The sequence below is a fragment of the Sorex fumeus genome, unplaced genomic scaffold, assembly GCF_029834395.1.
Source record: "Sorex fumeus unplaced genomic scaffold, SorFum_2.1 ptg000035l, whole genome shotgun sequence".
NCBI lineage: Eukaryota > Metazoa > Chordata > Mammalia > Eulipotyphla > Soricidae > Sorex > Sorex fumeus.
Genome location: NW_026606092.1, coordinates 27697790 through 27713980, shown reverse-complemented (window position 1 = coordinate 27713980; position 16191 = coordinate 27697790). Strand labels below are relative to the sequence as shown.

Here is a 16191-nt window from a genome sequence, read left to right as displayed (position 1 = left end):
TCTGTTCATTTTCTATCTCAAAATTCTAAGCTATGTCCATGTCTATTAACAAACTAGAGATACTTGTATGCATGAATGTCATATTTTGAAAGTTCATGTATAACTTCTGGCAATGAGAATGATTTACATGCTTAGTTTTAACTTGAGGTTTGGATTTGCCTCTGTCATTATTACTATAATTTAATTTTATTCATATAATTTATAAGGTTAATCTTTGGAGTGTATTTAAATATTATATTATTAATCCAGCTAATGGAAACTATTCATCAGTAACATAGTTTGAAATATTTAAGGTAGTTGATAATATTTATAAGAAAGATAGTTGAAATGATCTTCAGTGGGTTATTATAGGCAATGAATGTCTTAGAAGCATGCCAATTTCCTAATTATTCAGCTAGCATTAGTTTCTTTCTAGTTTTAGTTACATTATTATAACTAAATAATTAGCTTCTCACCAACAACATAAATTGTCACTGTGCTTTATTAAAAAAGTAATTGAAAAATGGCCATATAGGCTAATGAAAATTGTAAACTTCATCTTACTTTTTCCTAGACAAATTCAGCGATCATGTGATATATTTGTTATGAATCCAGTTATTTGGTTAATAAAATGTACGATACAGTACCTTGAACATAGCTTTCATCATTGCATAATGAAAAAATGCTAAATTTGTTGCTGTCTGTTAATTGAGTAGTTTTCTGAATAAGGGCTATACTATTTAAAAAGTTTTTGCATCCCTAATATATACTTTTATCTATAATTTTAGCAGGTATAACTCAAATTTCAGTACATACATTTTTAAAACTTTTATTATCCTTACAGTTTAAACAACCATAAAGGATATTTTGTCTAGCAATAACAACAAAGCAACTACAGCTCAGGTGTTTCTCTAAATGAACTTTTAAAGAAACTATTTCTTGTTTTAGAATTGAAACTTTTTTAAAGATGTTTTCTTCAGCATATTATATTGGAACCTAGATAGCTAATAAATTCAGAACAAAGGCTGTGAAAATTTAAGATTCATTTAATCTAATTTTTAAAGTATGCTTTTTAATTTATATGTAAGATTAAGCACACATGTGATCTCCTTAAAAAGAAAATGCACCAAGACATATGTTTTCAGGAGGCATTGATACTTACTTTTGGATATTGAAATATGTGCCTTTTTACTGATGTGGAGTTCCTTTTGCCCTGGGCACTATATTTACCAAAGAAGGGCCAAAATCCTTTAACATTCTTCATGCCCTCCGCCATTTCTTCTATCCCGCTCATGGATGCCCTTCCTTCTACAGCATCTCTAGCACTGCTTGCAGAAGAGGAGGAAGCATTGCACTGCCCTTCCTTAAAGAACTGCCTCCTCTCCCTCCCCTGCAAGTTGTGCTGTAGACAGGTAAGACAGTGCTACCCTTTTTTTTTTGTGCAAGAAGTAGCTTAATCTTGCAAATTCCATACTGTGAATCATGTAACCAGAGATAGAAATCTGTAGCAGTTTGGAAGTTCTATCCCTTCATTTCCAAGGTGGTACAGATAACAGGAACCGAGGAATAACTAAAACAGAAAATTGGTTTTGATATATAAATCTATTGAAATACAATGGATTTTGAACAATACCATTTTCTAGATAAATACCATTCCACAAGGTACAAAAAATATATATATGCAGATAAACTAATGTATATAATTTTCATTAGGCTAAATTCATTCATACTTTTGCTGGGGGTGGGTATGGTATTGGGGCCACACCTACGAGTGCTCAGGTCATTCCTGCCTCTGTACTCAGTAGTCATCCCTGAATGTGCTCAGAGCGACCATGTGTGGTGCTAGGATTTGAACCAAGGTCATAGCCACCACACACACATACACACACACACACACACACACACACACAAGAATTTTACCCCCTGTTCCATCTTTCCAGTTCCTTAAAGTTTTTTAATAGATACTCATTTGCTCTGTCCTATTTTTCTGTTGTGGATATAATCCTTTTATCTTTTAAAGTAGCACTGTAGCACTGCCCTCCTATTGTTCATCGATTTGCTTGAGTGGGCACCAGTAACGTCTCACAACAAATTGTGACACTTTTTGTCACTGTTTTTGTTTTATCAAATACATCATGGGTAGCTTGCCAGGCTTTGCGGGTGAGATACTCTTGGTAGCTTGCTGGGCTCTCTGAGAGGGGTGGAGGAATGGAACCCAGTTCAGCTGCATGCAAGGCAAATACCTTACCTGCTGTGTTGTTGCTTCAGCCCATGTTTTAAAGTACTTGTGGTAATTGGGACCTTTAAGATAATGCAGCAGGTAGACAGACTATTTGCGTTACAGGCAGCAGATTCAAGTACCTTGTGTGATTCCTCTAGTACCACCAGGAGTGATCCCTGACTGCTGAACCAGAAGTAAACCCTGACTGAGCACAGCCAGGTGTACTCCTCCACCTCCACCCCGATCCCCCCCAAAATAAAAGAATAATGAATAAAGTAGTTGTGAAAATGACTGGAAGTTGTGTTTTATTTTCACAGTAACCATTTTTGGCAAGATGAAAAGTTGGCAACTTTTTTTTTTTAATGATTTTTGTTTTTGTACTACTAGCAATCAAATCCCAGGTCTCTTGCACTTACTACAAAGTTATATATGGCCAGACAAACTTTCTTTTACCCAAATTTTTATAAAGAGTTTGTGTCTATAAAGTTGAAAAGTCTAAGACCTACTGTTTTTTGTTTGTTTGGTTTGGTTTGGTTTTGGAACCACACTTGATGGTGCACAATGGTTACTTCGGGCTTTGCTCAGTGCTCAGGGATGACTGGTGTTAGTGCTAAGGGAACCATATCCAGTGCCAGGTATCACACCTGAGTTGGCATGCAGTGCAAGTGCCTTAATCACTGTGCTATCTCTCTGGCTCCAGGCATCTTTTTGAAAAGATGATGTAAAAATGTACCATTGAAAGTTTCTCACTTTGGAGCCAATATTGGGAGATGCTTAAGTAGTGATTTTAGTGTCAGAATTGTTTGTATTCTATACCTTTATAAATTTATAACTTTCAGAATTCATTTTGAGAATTGGTCTATTTTTAAAAATTGGAAATAGCTGTTACCCTAATTCTTTCACATTGGAGGAGACTGAGATTTCCAGGGTAGTCATAGTTGATTAGAGCCTGCACATGTCCATCTTTAGGAGAAACTGAGCAAAAAACAAATTTGGAAAAGAGCTGTCAAATGAGTTTGATAGAATTTACTTTGCATCTGTCAATTTTGAGTATTACATACTTTTTAAAATTTGAATAATCTAACCTTAGGGAAAAAAAATCAGCCTTTTTTCTGATGTTTCACTCTAGGTTCCATTTTGTTAAAATTACCTGTACTTGAGTATACACTAGAGAAAAACCTAAAATTTTACCAATTACTTAATTACAGGAATCAAGAAAATAGCCATTAGAATTTATTGCCTTTTATTTTTAAATTGTACTCTTAATTTATGCTTTATGAATAGTCCCCAGAATGCTGTTTGGAGTATTGAATGTTAATAAAGACTTAATTAAAACTTCTGCTTTCTGTGATAGTACTCTGTAGATGTGCATATCAGTTATATAAAGTATTCTGATACATGATTACAAATATGAAATGTCAGTATGTATTTCTTATCAGAATGGCCTTTTTAAAATCTTAATTTCTAACATTTTTATTTTCAGTATATTTTTTGGGTTAAGACAATAGTAAATAAAGCTTAAATACTTTTCTAAACTAAATAATGTCATGAATTTTAATAATGTTATTGCATTGGCTTGCTCTTGGGCCCACCTGGCAATGCTAAGGTTCCTCCTGTCTATGTACTCAGTAATCATTCTTGGCACTGCTCAGGGGATGGGATGCCGGGGATCAAACCTGGTCATCGGTGTGCATGGCAGTTACCTAACCCACTATCTTATCTCTCTAGCCCCACTGCATACTTTTTTTTGTGAGTAATTAAGTGTCTGCTGTTTTGCAAAAGTTTTAGAAGCAATGCTTTATATGAAGAAATACTTTATGGTTGGTTAAAAAATTGTATTCCTAACTAAATTGTCTTCCTAATTAAACATCAACTGTTAATATACATAAATTGTGTTTATATATCAGGGCAATACACTAAGATTTGGTGAATTTTTTTGATTTTATAGTTACTAAATGTTTAGAGACAGTTTGAATAAGATCAATACCATGATTGACATTTTCCTTTTTTTGGGGGGGGTGGGGGGTTGTCACATCCGGCAGTGCACAGGTGTTACTCCTGGCTCTGCACTCAGCAGTTACCCCTGCTGGTGCTCAGGGGACCATATGGGATGCTGGGAATCTAACCAGGTTCAGCCGTGTGCAAGGCTAACACCCTACCCACTGTGCTATGCTCCAGCCCCTGATTGGCATTTTCTTTTTTCTTTTTCTATTTAAAATTTATTTTCAGTTGCAACTGGAGAGATAATACATTGGGTCGTTTCCTTGCCTTCCATGTGGCCTGCCTTGGTTCTATCTTCAGCACCACATATGGAATGCCTGCTTTTGTCCGTTGAACCGGGCATGCTTTAGGCTAGAGCCGGGAGCTTCGAATTTGATATGGCTTCTCTGTTTTAATCTGCATGTCCGCGAACTTGGGCTTCTTAGGCGGCATCTCGCAGGCGGATGGGCACTTTCTGAGTTGCCTTGATGGATAACGTCAAGCACTTAATATTGATGTCAGCTCATTGCAAGTGCCTAATACTGATGCTTTCAGAAACACGACAGAGGCCTCAGCGATAGTATAGTGGGTAGGGCATTTGCCTCACACACAGGTGGCCCGAGTTTGGGTTCCCGTCACCCCATCTGGCCCACCACCAGGAGTAACCCCTGAACATCGCTGGGTGTCACCCCAAAACCAGAGAGAGATTGTACAGAAGTTAAGGAGCTTGCCTTGCAGAAGTGCAGAAGGCCCTCGTTGGATACCTGGGATGACTAGATGTGATCCCTGCACAGAGCCTCAGCACTGCTCAAGCCCACCCGTGTCCATTGCCCTTATTCCCTTCACTTCTCTTGCAATAAAATAACAGTAGTAAGAAAGTGTATATAAAAGTAGTGAGCCTGTTTTCCACCCATGTTGACATCCAGCATCCCACAGATCCCCTCAGTATGCAGGGACTGACCCTGAAAGGCCAGAGTTGGCCCCTGTGCATCACCAGGTGTGGCTCTGCAAAAAGGAAGGATGGGGGTACTAAAGGAACTTCCCCAGGATTGTTTCTATGGTTGTCTCTGTTTGTTTTCTTGTCTTTGGCACCGAGGATAGAGCCCAAGGATTCGTGCAAAGATACATTCCTGGCCCATAGGATGTTGAGTTAGGTTTAAATCTTTAGTTAAACTCTTCCAGTGTATTACTGTGTATAGGCTTATATGTAGGTTCTTTCTCAGAAGTGGACTAGTTAGGTATGAGTGATTTTGATAAACATGGCTCAGTTGCTTGTAAGTCCCCATTTCTCCATTTCCCCTACCTGCACACCAACAGTTATAAAACTTAATCTTTCAGTAGTCTGTAATGATAGCACAGCGGGTAGGGTGTTTGCCTTGCACGCGGCCGACCTGGGTTCAATTCCTCCGCCACCTCAGAGAACCTGGCATGCTACCAAGAGTATCTCGCTCACATGGCGTAGCCTGGCAAGCTACCCGTGACGTATTCGATATGCCAAAAAACAGTAACAACAAGTCTCACAATGGAGATATTACTGGTGCCTGCTCGAGCAAATCGATGAACGGGAGGGCAGTGCTACAGTGCTCCCCAAGTGTAACTCCTTTGTGCAGAGCCAGGAGTAAGCTCTGAGCATTGCCAGGTGTGGCCTAAAATATAAAACTTTTTTTTTCTATTTAAATTAACATTACGTGGTTTTGATGTACAAAATTGTGGCAATTCACCACCATCAAAGTGCCTAATACCCTTTACTACTGTCCTTATGAGATGTTTATTATATGCACAATATGTCAACTATATATGAACTATGACTATCACTCTGTTGTTCTTCAGTTCACTCGAGCGGGACCAGTAATGTCTCCATTCGTCCCTGTCACGTGCAAGTGTAGCCTGATGACATATTGGGGGCTCCTTCAGGGTCAGGGGAATGAGGACCATTCATTGTTACTGTTTTTGACATATTGAGTACGCCACGGGTAGCTTGTCAGGCTCTGCTGTGCGGGTGGGATACTCTCGGTAGCTTGCAAGGCTCTCTGAGACGGATGGAGGCTTTAGGGGCAGCCTCTAATCACCTTTACAGGTGTTCCTAGTCAGGCATATAGGCGGGTATGATACTCTCAGTAACCTGCCTGGTTTTCTGAGAGTGAGAACTAGAGAATAAAAGGTCGCATGGCCGCGCTTCCGGGAGCTTGGTTTTATAGTCTCTGGACGGCCGTTGATGGGGTTACACGGCAGTTGGTGGGTATAACTGTCTAGCTACTGGAAGGTGGGGGAGCTGGAGGGAGGAGGCCCAGTACCGAACTGAGCAGGCTTAGAGATCTCAGCCCCGGTCCCGCACACCTGGGTTCCTCTGCCAGTTCCACGTCCAAGCGTGTGGAGAGTGGTCTCAGCATGGCTTTGGCTGGGTCCCGGAGGTCTTCAGCTGTCGGGGCTCTGCTCAGGGTGGAGAGGGAAACTCAACCCGCCCCCCTCCAAGGGGCCCCGGTGAGGACAGCCAGGCGCGGGGGCAGGAGACTCTGCCTTGTTCTCTTCCGGGAGCTTGGTCTTTAAGTCTCTCTCTGGATGGCCATTGATGGGGTTACACGGCAGTTGATGGGTGTAACTGTCTAGCTACTGAAATTATATATGAATTATAATTCCGTTAAATTACTATTATGTTTTAATTTGTTTTTAATCCTGAATACTATGTAGTATAGAGTGCTAAAGTAAACTAGATATGTTTAGTTTCCCTTTCATTTGGTTAGCAGTGTGATTTGATTTGGCGCTTGAGTTTTTTTCTTGTATTGCTTTGAAATTTTTTTATTAAAAAATGTTTTTGAATGAGAATATTTTTTAGGACATGGGATTCTCAAGGTTGATAGTATACATTGGAAAGACCAAAATAAATATACCCTCAGGAAATATTTTTTAAAAAGTACTCACTTATTACAAAGTATGTCTCATATCTGATATATATGAAATCTTATATATCTAATATATAACATACATGTGGGTAAATGAGGACTGATATTTAATATTCTCCTTTTTTATTGACAATAAAATACAGTTTTATTACATTTCTTACATAGTTTGCCATATCTTGACATGGCCTAATTCATTCTCATTTTTTCATAGAAGCCAGTAACTATTGCTGCACAGTAAATTACCCCATAATTTAGCAGCTTAAAAAATAGCTATTGCAGTACTTTGTGAGTGTTTATCCAAATGTTACTCTTTTAAATTGTAGTTTGGGTTAATTTATTATAAAATTAACGTTCATGGCTCGATGTACGGTTATCAGAACACTTGACCACTATAGTATATATTAATACACACCAATGGTCTTAGTTTACTTCTAATCTTCCTGTTCATTACCTCCCATCCCCTCTCTGATTGATAATCTCAGTTTTCTAATCATAAACCAAGAATTTGTCATCATTCAGTACTGTATTTCCTTGTTTTGTTTCTCTGTATACCATTGATGAATGAGATCATCCAGTGTCTGTCCTTTCCCCTTTGCCTTATTTCAGAGACTTGATATTACAGTTCTATCCAAGTTCCAGCAAACTTTAGAATTTCATCTTGCCGCATAGTATTTTTTTTTTAAATATACCTGCCACAGCTGCTTTATCCTTTCCTGTCCTTGGACATTGGGGTTGTTTCCATATGCTAGCAATTGTACTGAGTGTTGCAATGAATATGAGCATGCATATATCTTTCAAGTTAATATTTTTTGTGTTTTGTGGGTAGGTGAAGGAAGTAGAATTGCTGTGTAATATGGAACCTCTGTTTTACCTCTTTCAAGAAATACTCATGCTGTTTTCCTGGAACCTACAAGATTTTTACCAGTAGTCAATGAGGGTTCCTTTTTCACCACATCCCTAACAATATTGGTTGTTTCCAGTTTTTATGATACATGCCATTCTCACTCATTGAGATGATACATCCTTGTCATTTTTATTTGACAATGAACACTGTTTTCATAAGCCTGTTGACCATTAATATGTTTTCTTGGGGGAAGTGTCTAGTCATCTCATTTCCCCCATATTTTGATGGGGTTACTGGTATTTTTGTTGTTGAATTTTATGAGTGCTCTTTTTTTTGTATATGTGTGTATGTGTATGTAAACATATATGTGTGTGTATAATAATAGCCTTTTGTATTTAGTACATATTTAAATAAACTTTACTGCAATTGGAACATGCAGTAAATACTTTGAAAATACTTCCAAATTTCCATATTATAGTCTATAGGTTTGTTACGTTTTTAGTGCTGTGAAAAGTAATTTTGAGGTGCCGAAGCATTAGTACAGCAGGTAGGTTGGTTACCTTGCATCAGCTGACCCAAGTTCAATCCCCTGGATCCATTATTGGTCCCCCAGGCGCCAAGAGGAGTAATTTCTAAGTAAGGAGCCAGGAGTAACCCCTGAGCATCTCTGGGTATGACCCCCCCAAAAAAACAAGTCATTATGAGATTGATGATCTGTTAATTGTGTATATACTGAACTTGAAATGTTAAGTCTGAGGTATGAGAAAATAAAAATTAAATAGATTTTAACTTCTAAATTTGTCATCATGTTGTGACTTTTCTGTTGAGAGATATAGTTTTTATAATTACTTTAATAACCAACTGTTCCAACTAATCCTTAAGCCACTTAATTTACATAAACTTTTATTACTTGAAATTTATCTTATTTCTAATTTTTCTATATCCTTTACTTCATATCTTTATAGTCCATTCCTAGGCCTTAGCACTTTGAATCAAGTGTATATTGAATTATAAAAAGGATTAAGTAAAGAATATAAAAATAGACTTAGTAACTATCAATATTAATTTGCAAAAATGTTTTTCTTGGTGTTCCCTGTTTATTAGGTGAGTGTGGTTCAAGATTCAATAAATATATCAGGACATACTAATACAAATACTCTGAAGGTGCCTGATTGTCGACTAGCAGAAGATTTAGGTAATCTCTGGGAAAACACAAGATTTACAGATTGCAGATTTTTTGTGAAAGGACAAGAATTTAAAGCCCATAAATCTGTACTTGCAGGTACTTTCTTCTTTTGGATGATATAATGCAGTCTTTCAAAACTATATATGCTAAATAATGATGGTTAATCTTGTTACAGCTCGATCACCAGTTTTTAATGCAATGTTTGAACATGAGATGGAAGAAAGCAAAAAGGTGAATATAATTTAAAGTCTATTATCTAATTTATACAGGTGTAGAATAGTAGAATGTTTATTTTTAAAATGACATTGTATATTCTTTGTTATGCTATGATTTTAATAATGAATTATATAATAATTATATAATGTAATAATTTTATAATCAAAAACCATGTTTTATGATAGAGAAATAAATGAAATTTGATGTTCGTGAATATTCTAAATATTTTTCTACTTATTTAGTGACTGAAAGGTAGTTGTAATCTAAAAGCGTAGTCATCAGAAACTGGTTGTTTTTGTTTTGGGGGGCCACACCTTTCGGTCCTTGGGGCCACTCCTGGCTCTTAACTCAGGGATTACTCCTGGTGGTACTCGGAGCCATGTGTGGAGCATGGATTGAACCCAGGGTTGCCACATGCAAGGCAAGCACCTTACCTGCTTATCTGTCTAGCCCAGAAGAACTATTTTGTCCCCTAGTTAATTTGGGAAGTGTCTCGTTAAAATGTGTTTATGTTTTTTGTATAAATGTAATAAATGTAAATTATATATAGATAGATTTTTTTTTAACCCCTTCTGCCTGACTGGGCGTTTTAGGGATGAGCTCTGTAGCAATGTTCGGAGAAAAGGCCAGTGGCCATTAGCCACTCAGCAATATTTTGCCACATTGTTTGGGTCTGGTAGGTGATGAGGTGGACCATCAGTGCCACACTGTGATAGCTGGGACAAGTGCTTTGCCAGTGACTGACATGAGGCCCTACAAGTGAAAGGCTTGTACTCCATACTATAGAGCTATATCCCTACCCCTCACTTCTAACAAAAAGGTATTAGATTTTTTTAAGTACATAAATTACATTAATTTTATTATGTGTTAACTACAATCAAGATCCTGCTTATTTGGTTTTTCCATATGTTTTTCTTTTACTGCCATTTTGAAATGTTGTCTGATAAGTATCAAAAGTTGGTTCTCTAAGAGTTGTATTATAAGTGAATCTTACTGCTTCAGTTGGACTACTCCAGAATTTATTTATGTGGTTCAGTTCTATCATTTTGTGAACCTGAGGCTACATTAAAATAACTTTTCCCCCTTTTTGTTGGTTAGTGTAGATATCCAAATGAGTATTCTGATCAATTATAAATAAGACATCAGTGATGCCAAATGCTATTTTACATCAAAGGATATATAAAAGTGCAGTATTGTTTGGTACTAGATGATTAACTTTATTGATCTCAAGAGAGAAACCACAGATAGAGTTAAAAGAGTGACAAATCAAGTATCAATTTCTGGACTTGATTACTTCTCAAGCAAAGAGATGAGATCCCAAAATAATGTATAAATGTACCAGATTTTAAAAAAGAGTTTAAATAGTAGATCTTAGTGTTAATCTTACATGCCCAATCCTGGGCTGGAGCGATAGCACAGTGGTAGGGCATTTGCCTTACGACAGCCAGCTGGCCGAGTCAGGTTCGATTCCTCCACGATTTCTCCTCCCCTCTCGGGAGCCCGGCAAGCTACCAAGAGTATTTCGCCCGCATGGCAAAGTCTGGCAAGCTACCCGTGACGGATTCAATATGCCAAACACAGTAACAATGAGTCTCACAATGGAGACGTTACTGGTACTGGGCCCGCTTGAGCAAATTGATGAACAGCGGGAGGACAGTGCGTGCACAGTTCAGTGCCCAATCGTACTTAAACATGGGACTAGGTTATAGGTCTTAGACATTTAATTAGGTATCGAACTATGACCTAGGAAGTTAAGCAACAAAAAGAAATTAATAGCCATCTGTCACTAAGATCAGTGTCAGAAACTGGATGTTTTCCTCTGGACATAAAGGGCATTTTAGTTTGTTTTTGTTTGACTTCCTTTGAGAAATATGATTTAACAGTTTTAAATGATTAATTTTCTTGACCAGGTACACTTCTTAGACCTACGTGCTTCACTTGCCTTTTTAACAGAGATTTAATTACCTCAGTTTTGAAAAGTTTAATGTATTTGAGAAGTATAATACATGAGATACAATTGCTGCCAAAGTTTATTAGGTTTAATAGTATATGGGTGATTTGTGTGTGTTTTATAACTTTTTGATGTTGTTTTCAATAACAGAATCAAGTGGAAATAAATGACATAGACCCTGAGGTTTTTAAAGAAATGATGAGATTCATTTATACAGGGAAAGCACCAAACCTTGACAAAATGGCTGACAGCTTGTTGGCAGCTGCAGACAAAGTAGGTAACTAGATCTTAAAGAGCTGGAAACGTCTTCAAGGTTGATAACACTTAGAGAGCTGTGTTCAGATGAAGATCCCAAATAACTTGAAATATTGAATTAATACTATTTGTAACTTGCTGTTGAGAAAATGTAGCATATTATAGGATAATACAGAAAAGACATTTTTAATGAATGAGATATAAATGGTTTATTAAGCCAGTGAGAATTTATGGACCTGCATGCATTTCATAGGAACTTAAAATGTAAACTCAGTGCTGAATATATTCTTTTAAAGAACTTACACATGTAATATCTTACAGTTCTCAGATATTCATGCATATGTATAATTCTTGCATTAAAACGAAGCAAATAGTTTCTCTTTGCATTCATGTATTTCTGTCCTCCCGTTGTTCATCGATTTACTCAAGTGGGCCCAGTAACGTCTCCATTGGAGACTTTGTTACTGTGTTTGGCATATCGAATACATCACGGGTAGCTTGCCAGGTTCTGCCGATTCATGTATTTAATTTTTTTTTTTAAATTTTATTAGTGAAACACCATGAGGTACAGTTGTCATGTATTTATTTTTTAATATAACAGCATATAGGATGAATAAAACCCATGGTTGGGCTGGAGCAATAGCATAGCGGGTAGGGCATTTACCTTGCATGCAGCCCACCCGGATTGTATTCCCAGCATCCCTAAGATCGCCCAAGCACCGCCAAGAGTAATTCCTGTGTGCAAAGCAAGGAGTAACCCCTATGTATTGCTGGGTGTGACCTCAAAACAGGCAAAAACAAACCATGATAATATGATCGTTTTTAGAGTGATCATTCTATGAATCTAGGAGAACAATGCAAATTAATAGAAAATGTTTGCACTAATGATTCTAGGTACTGAAGGTGTAGTACTCTAGGCACTTGTATATTTTCTCAAATTATTGACGTCCAGACCGCTTTCATACTCATTTATTATGTTTCCCATACACACACACACACACACACACACACACACACACACACACACACATATCACTCTCACTGTCCTCCCGTTGTTCATTGATTTGCTCGAGCGGGCCCAGTAACATTGTGAGACTAGTTACTATGTTTAGCACATCAAATACGTCACAGGTAGCATGCCAGGCTTTGCCATGCGGGCGAGATACTCGGTAGCTTGCCGGGCTCTCCAAGAGGGGCAGAGGAATCGAACTTGCGTCAGCCGTACGGCCGCATGCAAAGCAAACGCCTTACCCGCTGTGCTATCGCTCCAGCCTATATGTATACATGTTTCTATTTATTGTATGATTATAATATATAAAATAGCCTATGAAAGCAAATAATATAAAAGTTTTACATGTGCTCCACCGTCCTGTGACTCCTCTTAATATGTTGTTCTATGCACAAAACTGTCACTGTCCTCCTGTTCATTGATTTGCTCTAGTGGGCCCAGTAATGTCTTCATTGTGACAATTGTTACTGTGTTTGGCATATCGAATACGTCACGGGTAGCTTGCCAGACTTTGCTGTGTGGGCGAGATACTCTCGGTAGCATGCCAGGCTCTCCGAGAGGGGTGGAGGAATCAAATTCTGGTCAGCCGTGTTGGCCGCTTGCAAGGCAAACGTTCTAACCGCTGTGCTATTGCTCCAGCCCATGCATAAAACATGCCCACGTAATGATTTGTATATGAAAGTTTATAGGAACACATTTTCACCCAAATTTTCTTCAGCAAAGGATAAACAGTTGTCCTATGTTTATAAACAGTAGAATACCACCAGCAGTAAAAAGTTTTGAATTGTTCATAAATAAGCAGTGACAAGAGTGAATCTCTAGTTTTACTTGATAGAAGCAGCAAGCAAAATTAGTATACATTGTATGATTCCCTTCATAAATGATATCAGAAAATATAAACTATAGTCGTAAAATTCATGTCAGAGGTACGTGGGATAGCAGGAATCTTGGAGATGTTGAATATATTTGCTTCCTTTGATTGAATGGTGGTTATATTGTAATATAAACTTTTTAAAGTAAAAAAAGCCTTAACTATGAGAAGTATTTTGTATGTCAGCTATATTTTGTAAAGCTGCAGAAGATATTATAATCTTTTCTTTCTCTCTTCCTCTGTCTTCTCTCTTTCTCTCTTTCTCGCTCTCATTCTGCTCATGTGCACTTAAGTACACTCTAATGATACTTTCAAAGTGCCCTCATTGAGCAGTTAAATCAATGCTTTAATTTTATTTTCTTAAAGTAGAATGTTTTTAAAACTTGGTAGTTCCAGTAGGTGTTTAATGGTTATTTTTTCCTTTTGCATAGTATGCACTGGAACGGCTGAAGGTCATGTGTGAAGAAGCTTTGTGTAGTAACCTCTCAGTAGAAAATGTTGCTGATACCCTTGTCCTTGCAGATTTGCACAGTGCAGAACAATTAAAAGCACAAGCCATAGACTTTATTAATAGGTAAACTATATTTGTATTTTAATGGGCATTACACCGTTACCGTTTTTTTCACTGTACTTTTTTAAAAGTGTATTTAAATCTTTAATGTAGGTGCAGTGTACTTCGACAGCTTGGGTGTAAAGATGGAAAAAACTGGAATAGCAAGTAAGATGAAATTATTTGTATATCATTTTTCATTTATAATATGAGTCTACATATTTCTTAATACTGGGTTACTTATGATTGTAATTGGACTTCTTAGTGCATTCCTGTGGCTATGTGCCCCGTTTAAACCACCTTCTAATGTGAACTAGGATAAATACATTTATAAGTATAGTACTTTCTTAGTATGTAACTGAGTTCAGGTACTTCAGTCACTGCTAGCGACTCTGATGCTGTTTTTTTTTTTTCCCTTGTAAAACCATAAGGAGTGGGATAGGGGTTATATCTTTTTGAGCCTGAATCTTCTGATGAGAATTATTATAATTAATTGCCTTTTATTTTTAAATTCTGAGTGACTTTTTAAAATCCTTGTAGTTATTTGAATTAAAAATAAGTACAATCAGTTGAAGAATGTTTGAATAGTTAATAAAAAAGTTAATAGCTATAGAGTGAGATTAGACTAGATTGATTACAGTGGGACCAGAGCTCAGCAAGGATAAAATGTATTGAAGGACACACTAATATTTGGATATTATTTGAATAATGAATGAGCAAGCACAAGGGGAAAAGGACTGGAGACACGAGTGGGTTAAGCAACAGAATTGCTTGAGAATTAGTATTAGAGTCATAATTGCACTGATTGCTCAATGAGTATTTCAAATGTGAGCTGATACGGACTTTTAACTAGGACTTCAGGATAAATTTGGGGATTAAAAGTAGCACTGTAGTACTGTCCTTCGATTGTTCATCAGTTTGCTCAAGTGGGCACCAGTAATGTCTCACAACAAATTGTGAGACTTGTTACTGTTTTTTGTCATACCAAATATGCCAAGGATAGCTTGCCACGCTCTGCCATGCGGGCGAGATACTCTGGGTAGCTTGTTGGGCTCTCCGAGAGGGGTGGAGGAATCAAACGCAGGTTGGCCTCGTGCAAGGCAAACACGCTAAAAATGCAATAATATACAGTATACACTTAAATATCAGTGTGTAAAATGACAAGACATGGAAAATGGGAGGTGAACAGTTAGAAGGAGTAAGTAGGTAACTTCCTAATTATTTATTTAGTAATTTTTTGGTTTGGGTGTTCTAGCTGGCTATGCTCAGGGCTCACTGTTGGTTCTATGTTCCTGGCAGGAGTATGGGGACCTGTGGAGTACTAAGAATCTAACATAAGAGGTCCCCACATGCAAGACAAATGGCTTGTCCTCTGTGCTACCGCTCCAGCCCCAATTTTCCACATTTTCTAAAGAACCTTGATACAGTCACTGGAGAAACAATAGAATAGGCGTTGCTACTACTCATGCTATTAAGATAACATGGACATTCGTTTGAAAGCAAGATAGGAGTCTAGAAGACAACTAACTTGTGAGACTTGAAGTATTTCAAATGTGAGCTGATACGGACTTTTAACTAGGACTTCAGGATAAATTTGGGGATTAAAAATAGGTCTTTGATGATTGATTATAAAAGATAGAGTATAACTTTTCAGATTTCTGACTTGAGTCATGGGTGATGGTAGACGCATTGGCTGATTGGAAATAAGGGAAAAATAAGTTTGGACTTGGAAAGAAATTACCAGAATTTTTTATTCCGAGGCACCAAGTAAAGAAAACAAATGGTTGGAAACAAACCTTATGGGAAGGTCTATAATTAGCCAGTGAGTTATTTTCATTTAATAATAATAGTTAAAATTTTGTTGAACGAATGAGGTGGGGTTAGTAAGCAGTGTTAGGAGAGAAGACTACAGGGCAAATTTGGGATTTCTAGAGAAAGCCTGTTTATAAAGAGTAAGGAGCTTGAAAGAACACTGGAACAAATTACAATGGTAATGAGAATAAAACTGGAAACAGACATTGCATGTTTCAGAAGACTGTGCCTTCTAGAAAAGTTTAATGGTTTTATCTGCAATAGAAAATACCAGTAACGTAAAGATGATCCGTTTTCGTGATTGCTAATGGTTTGATTTGTCCTCAAACGCAGTGTTTGAAACATTTTTAAATCTATAAATTAAAAAATGCATTCTGAAATGCATTAATTGAAATGCTTTAATAAATTAATTTTATT

General features: G+C 37.3%; 1 protein-coding gene across 2 annotated transcripts in view; it reads left to right on the top strand.

Annotated features, from left to right (window-relative positions):
* SPOPL (speckle type BTB/POZ protein like) overlaps positions 1 to 16191 on the top strand; it is a 51546-nt gene that overhangs the window by 32719 nt on the left and 2636 nt on the right. For both annotated transcript variants that reach the window (XM_056117663.1, XM_056117664.1), the window contains exons 6-10: positions 9029 to 9206; positions 9286 to 9341; positions 11428 to 11550; positions 13844 to 13986; positions 14077 to 14130. In XM_056117663.1, coding sequence (XP_055973638.1) covers positions 9029 to 9206; positions 9286 to 9341; positions 11428 to 11550; positions 13844 to 13986; positions 14077 to 14130 — 554 coding nt within the window. The remainder of the gene's footprint in view (positions 1 to 9028; positions 9207 to 9285; positions 9342 to 11427; positions 11551 to 13843; positions 13987 to 14076; positions 14131 to 16191) is intronic.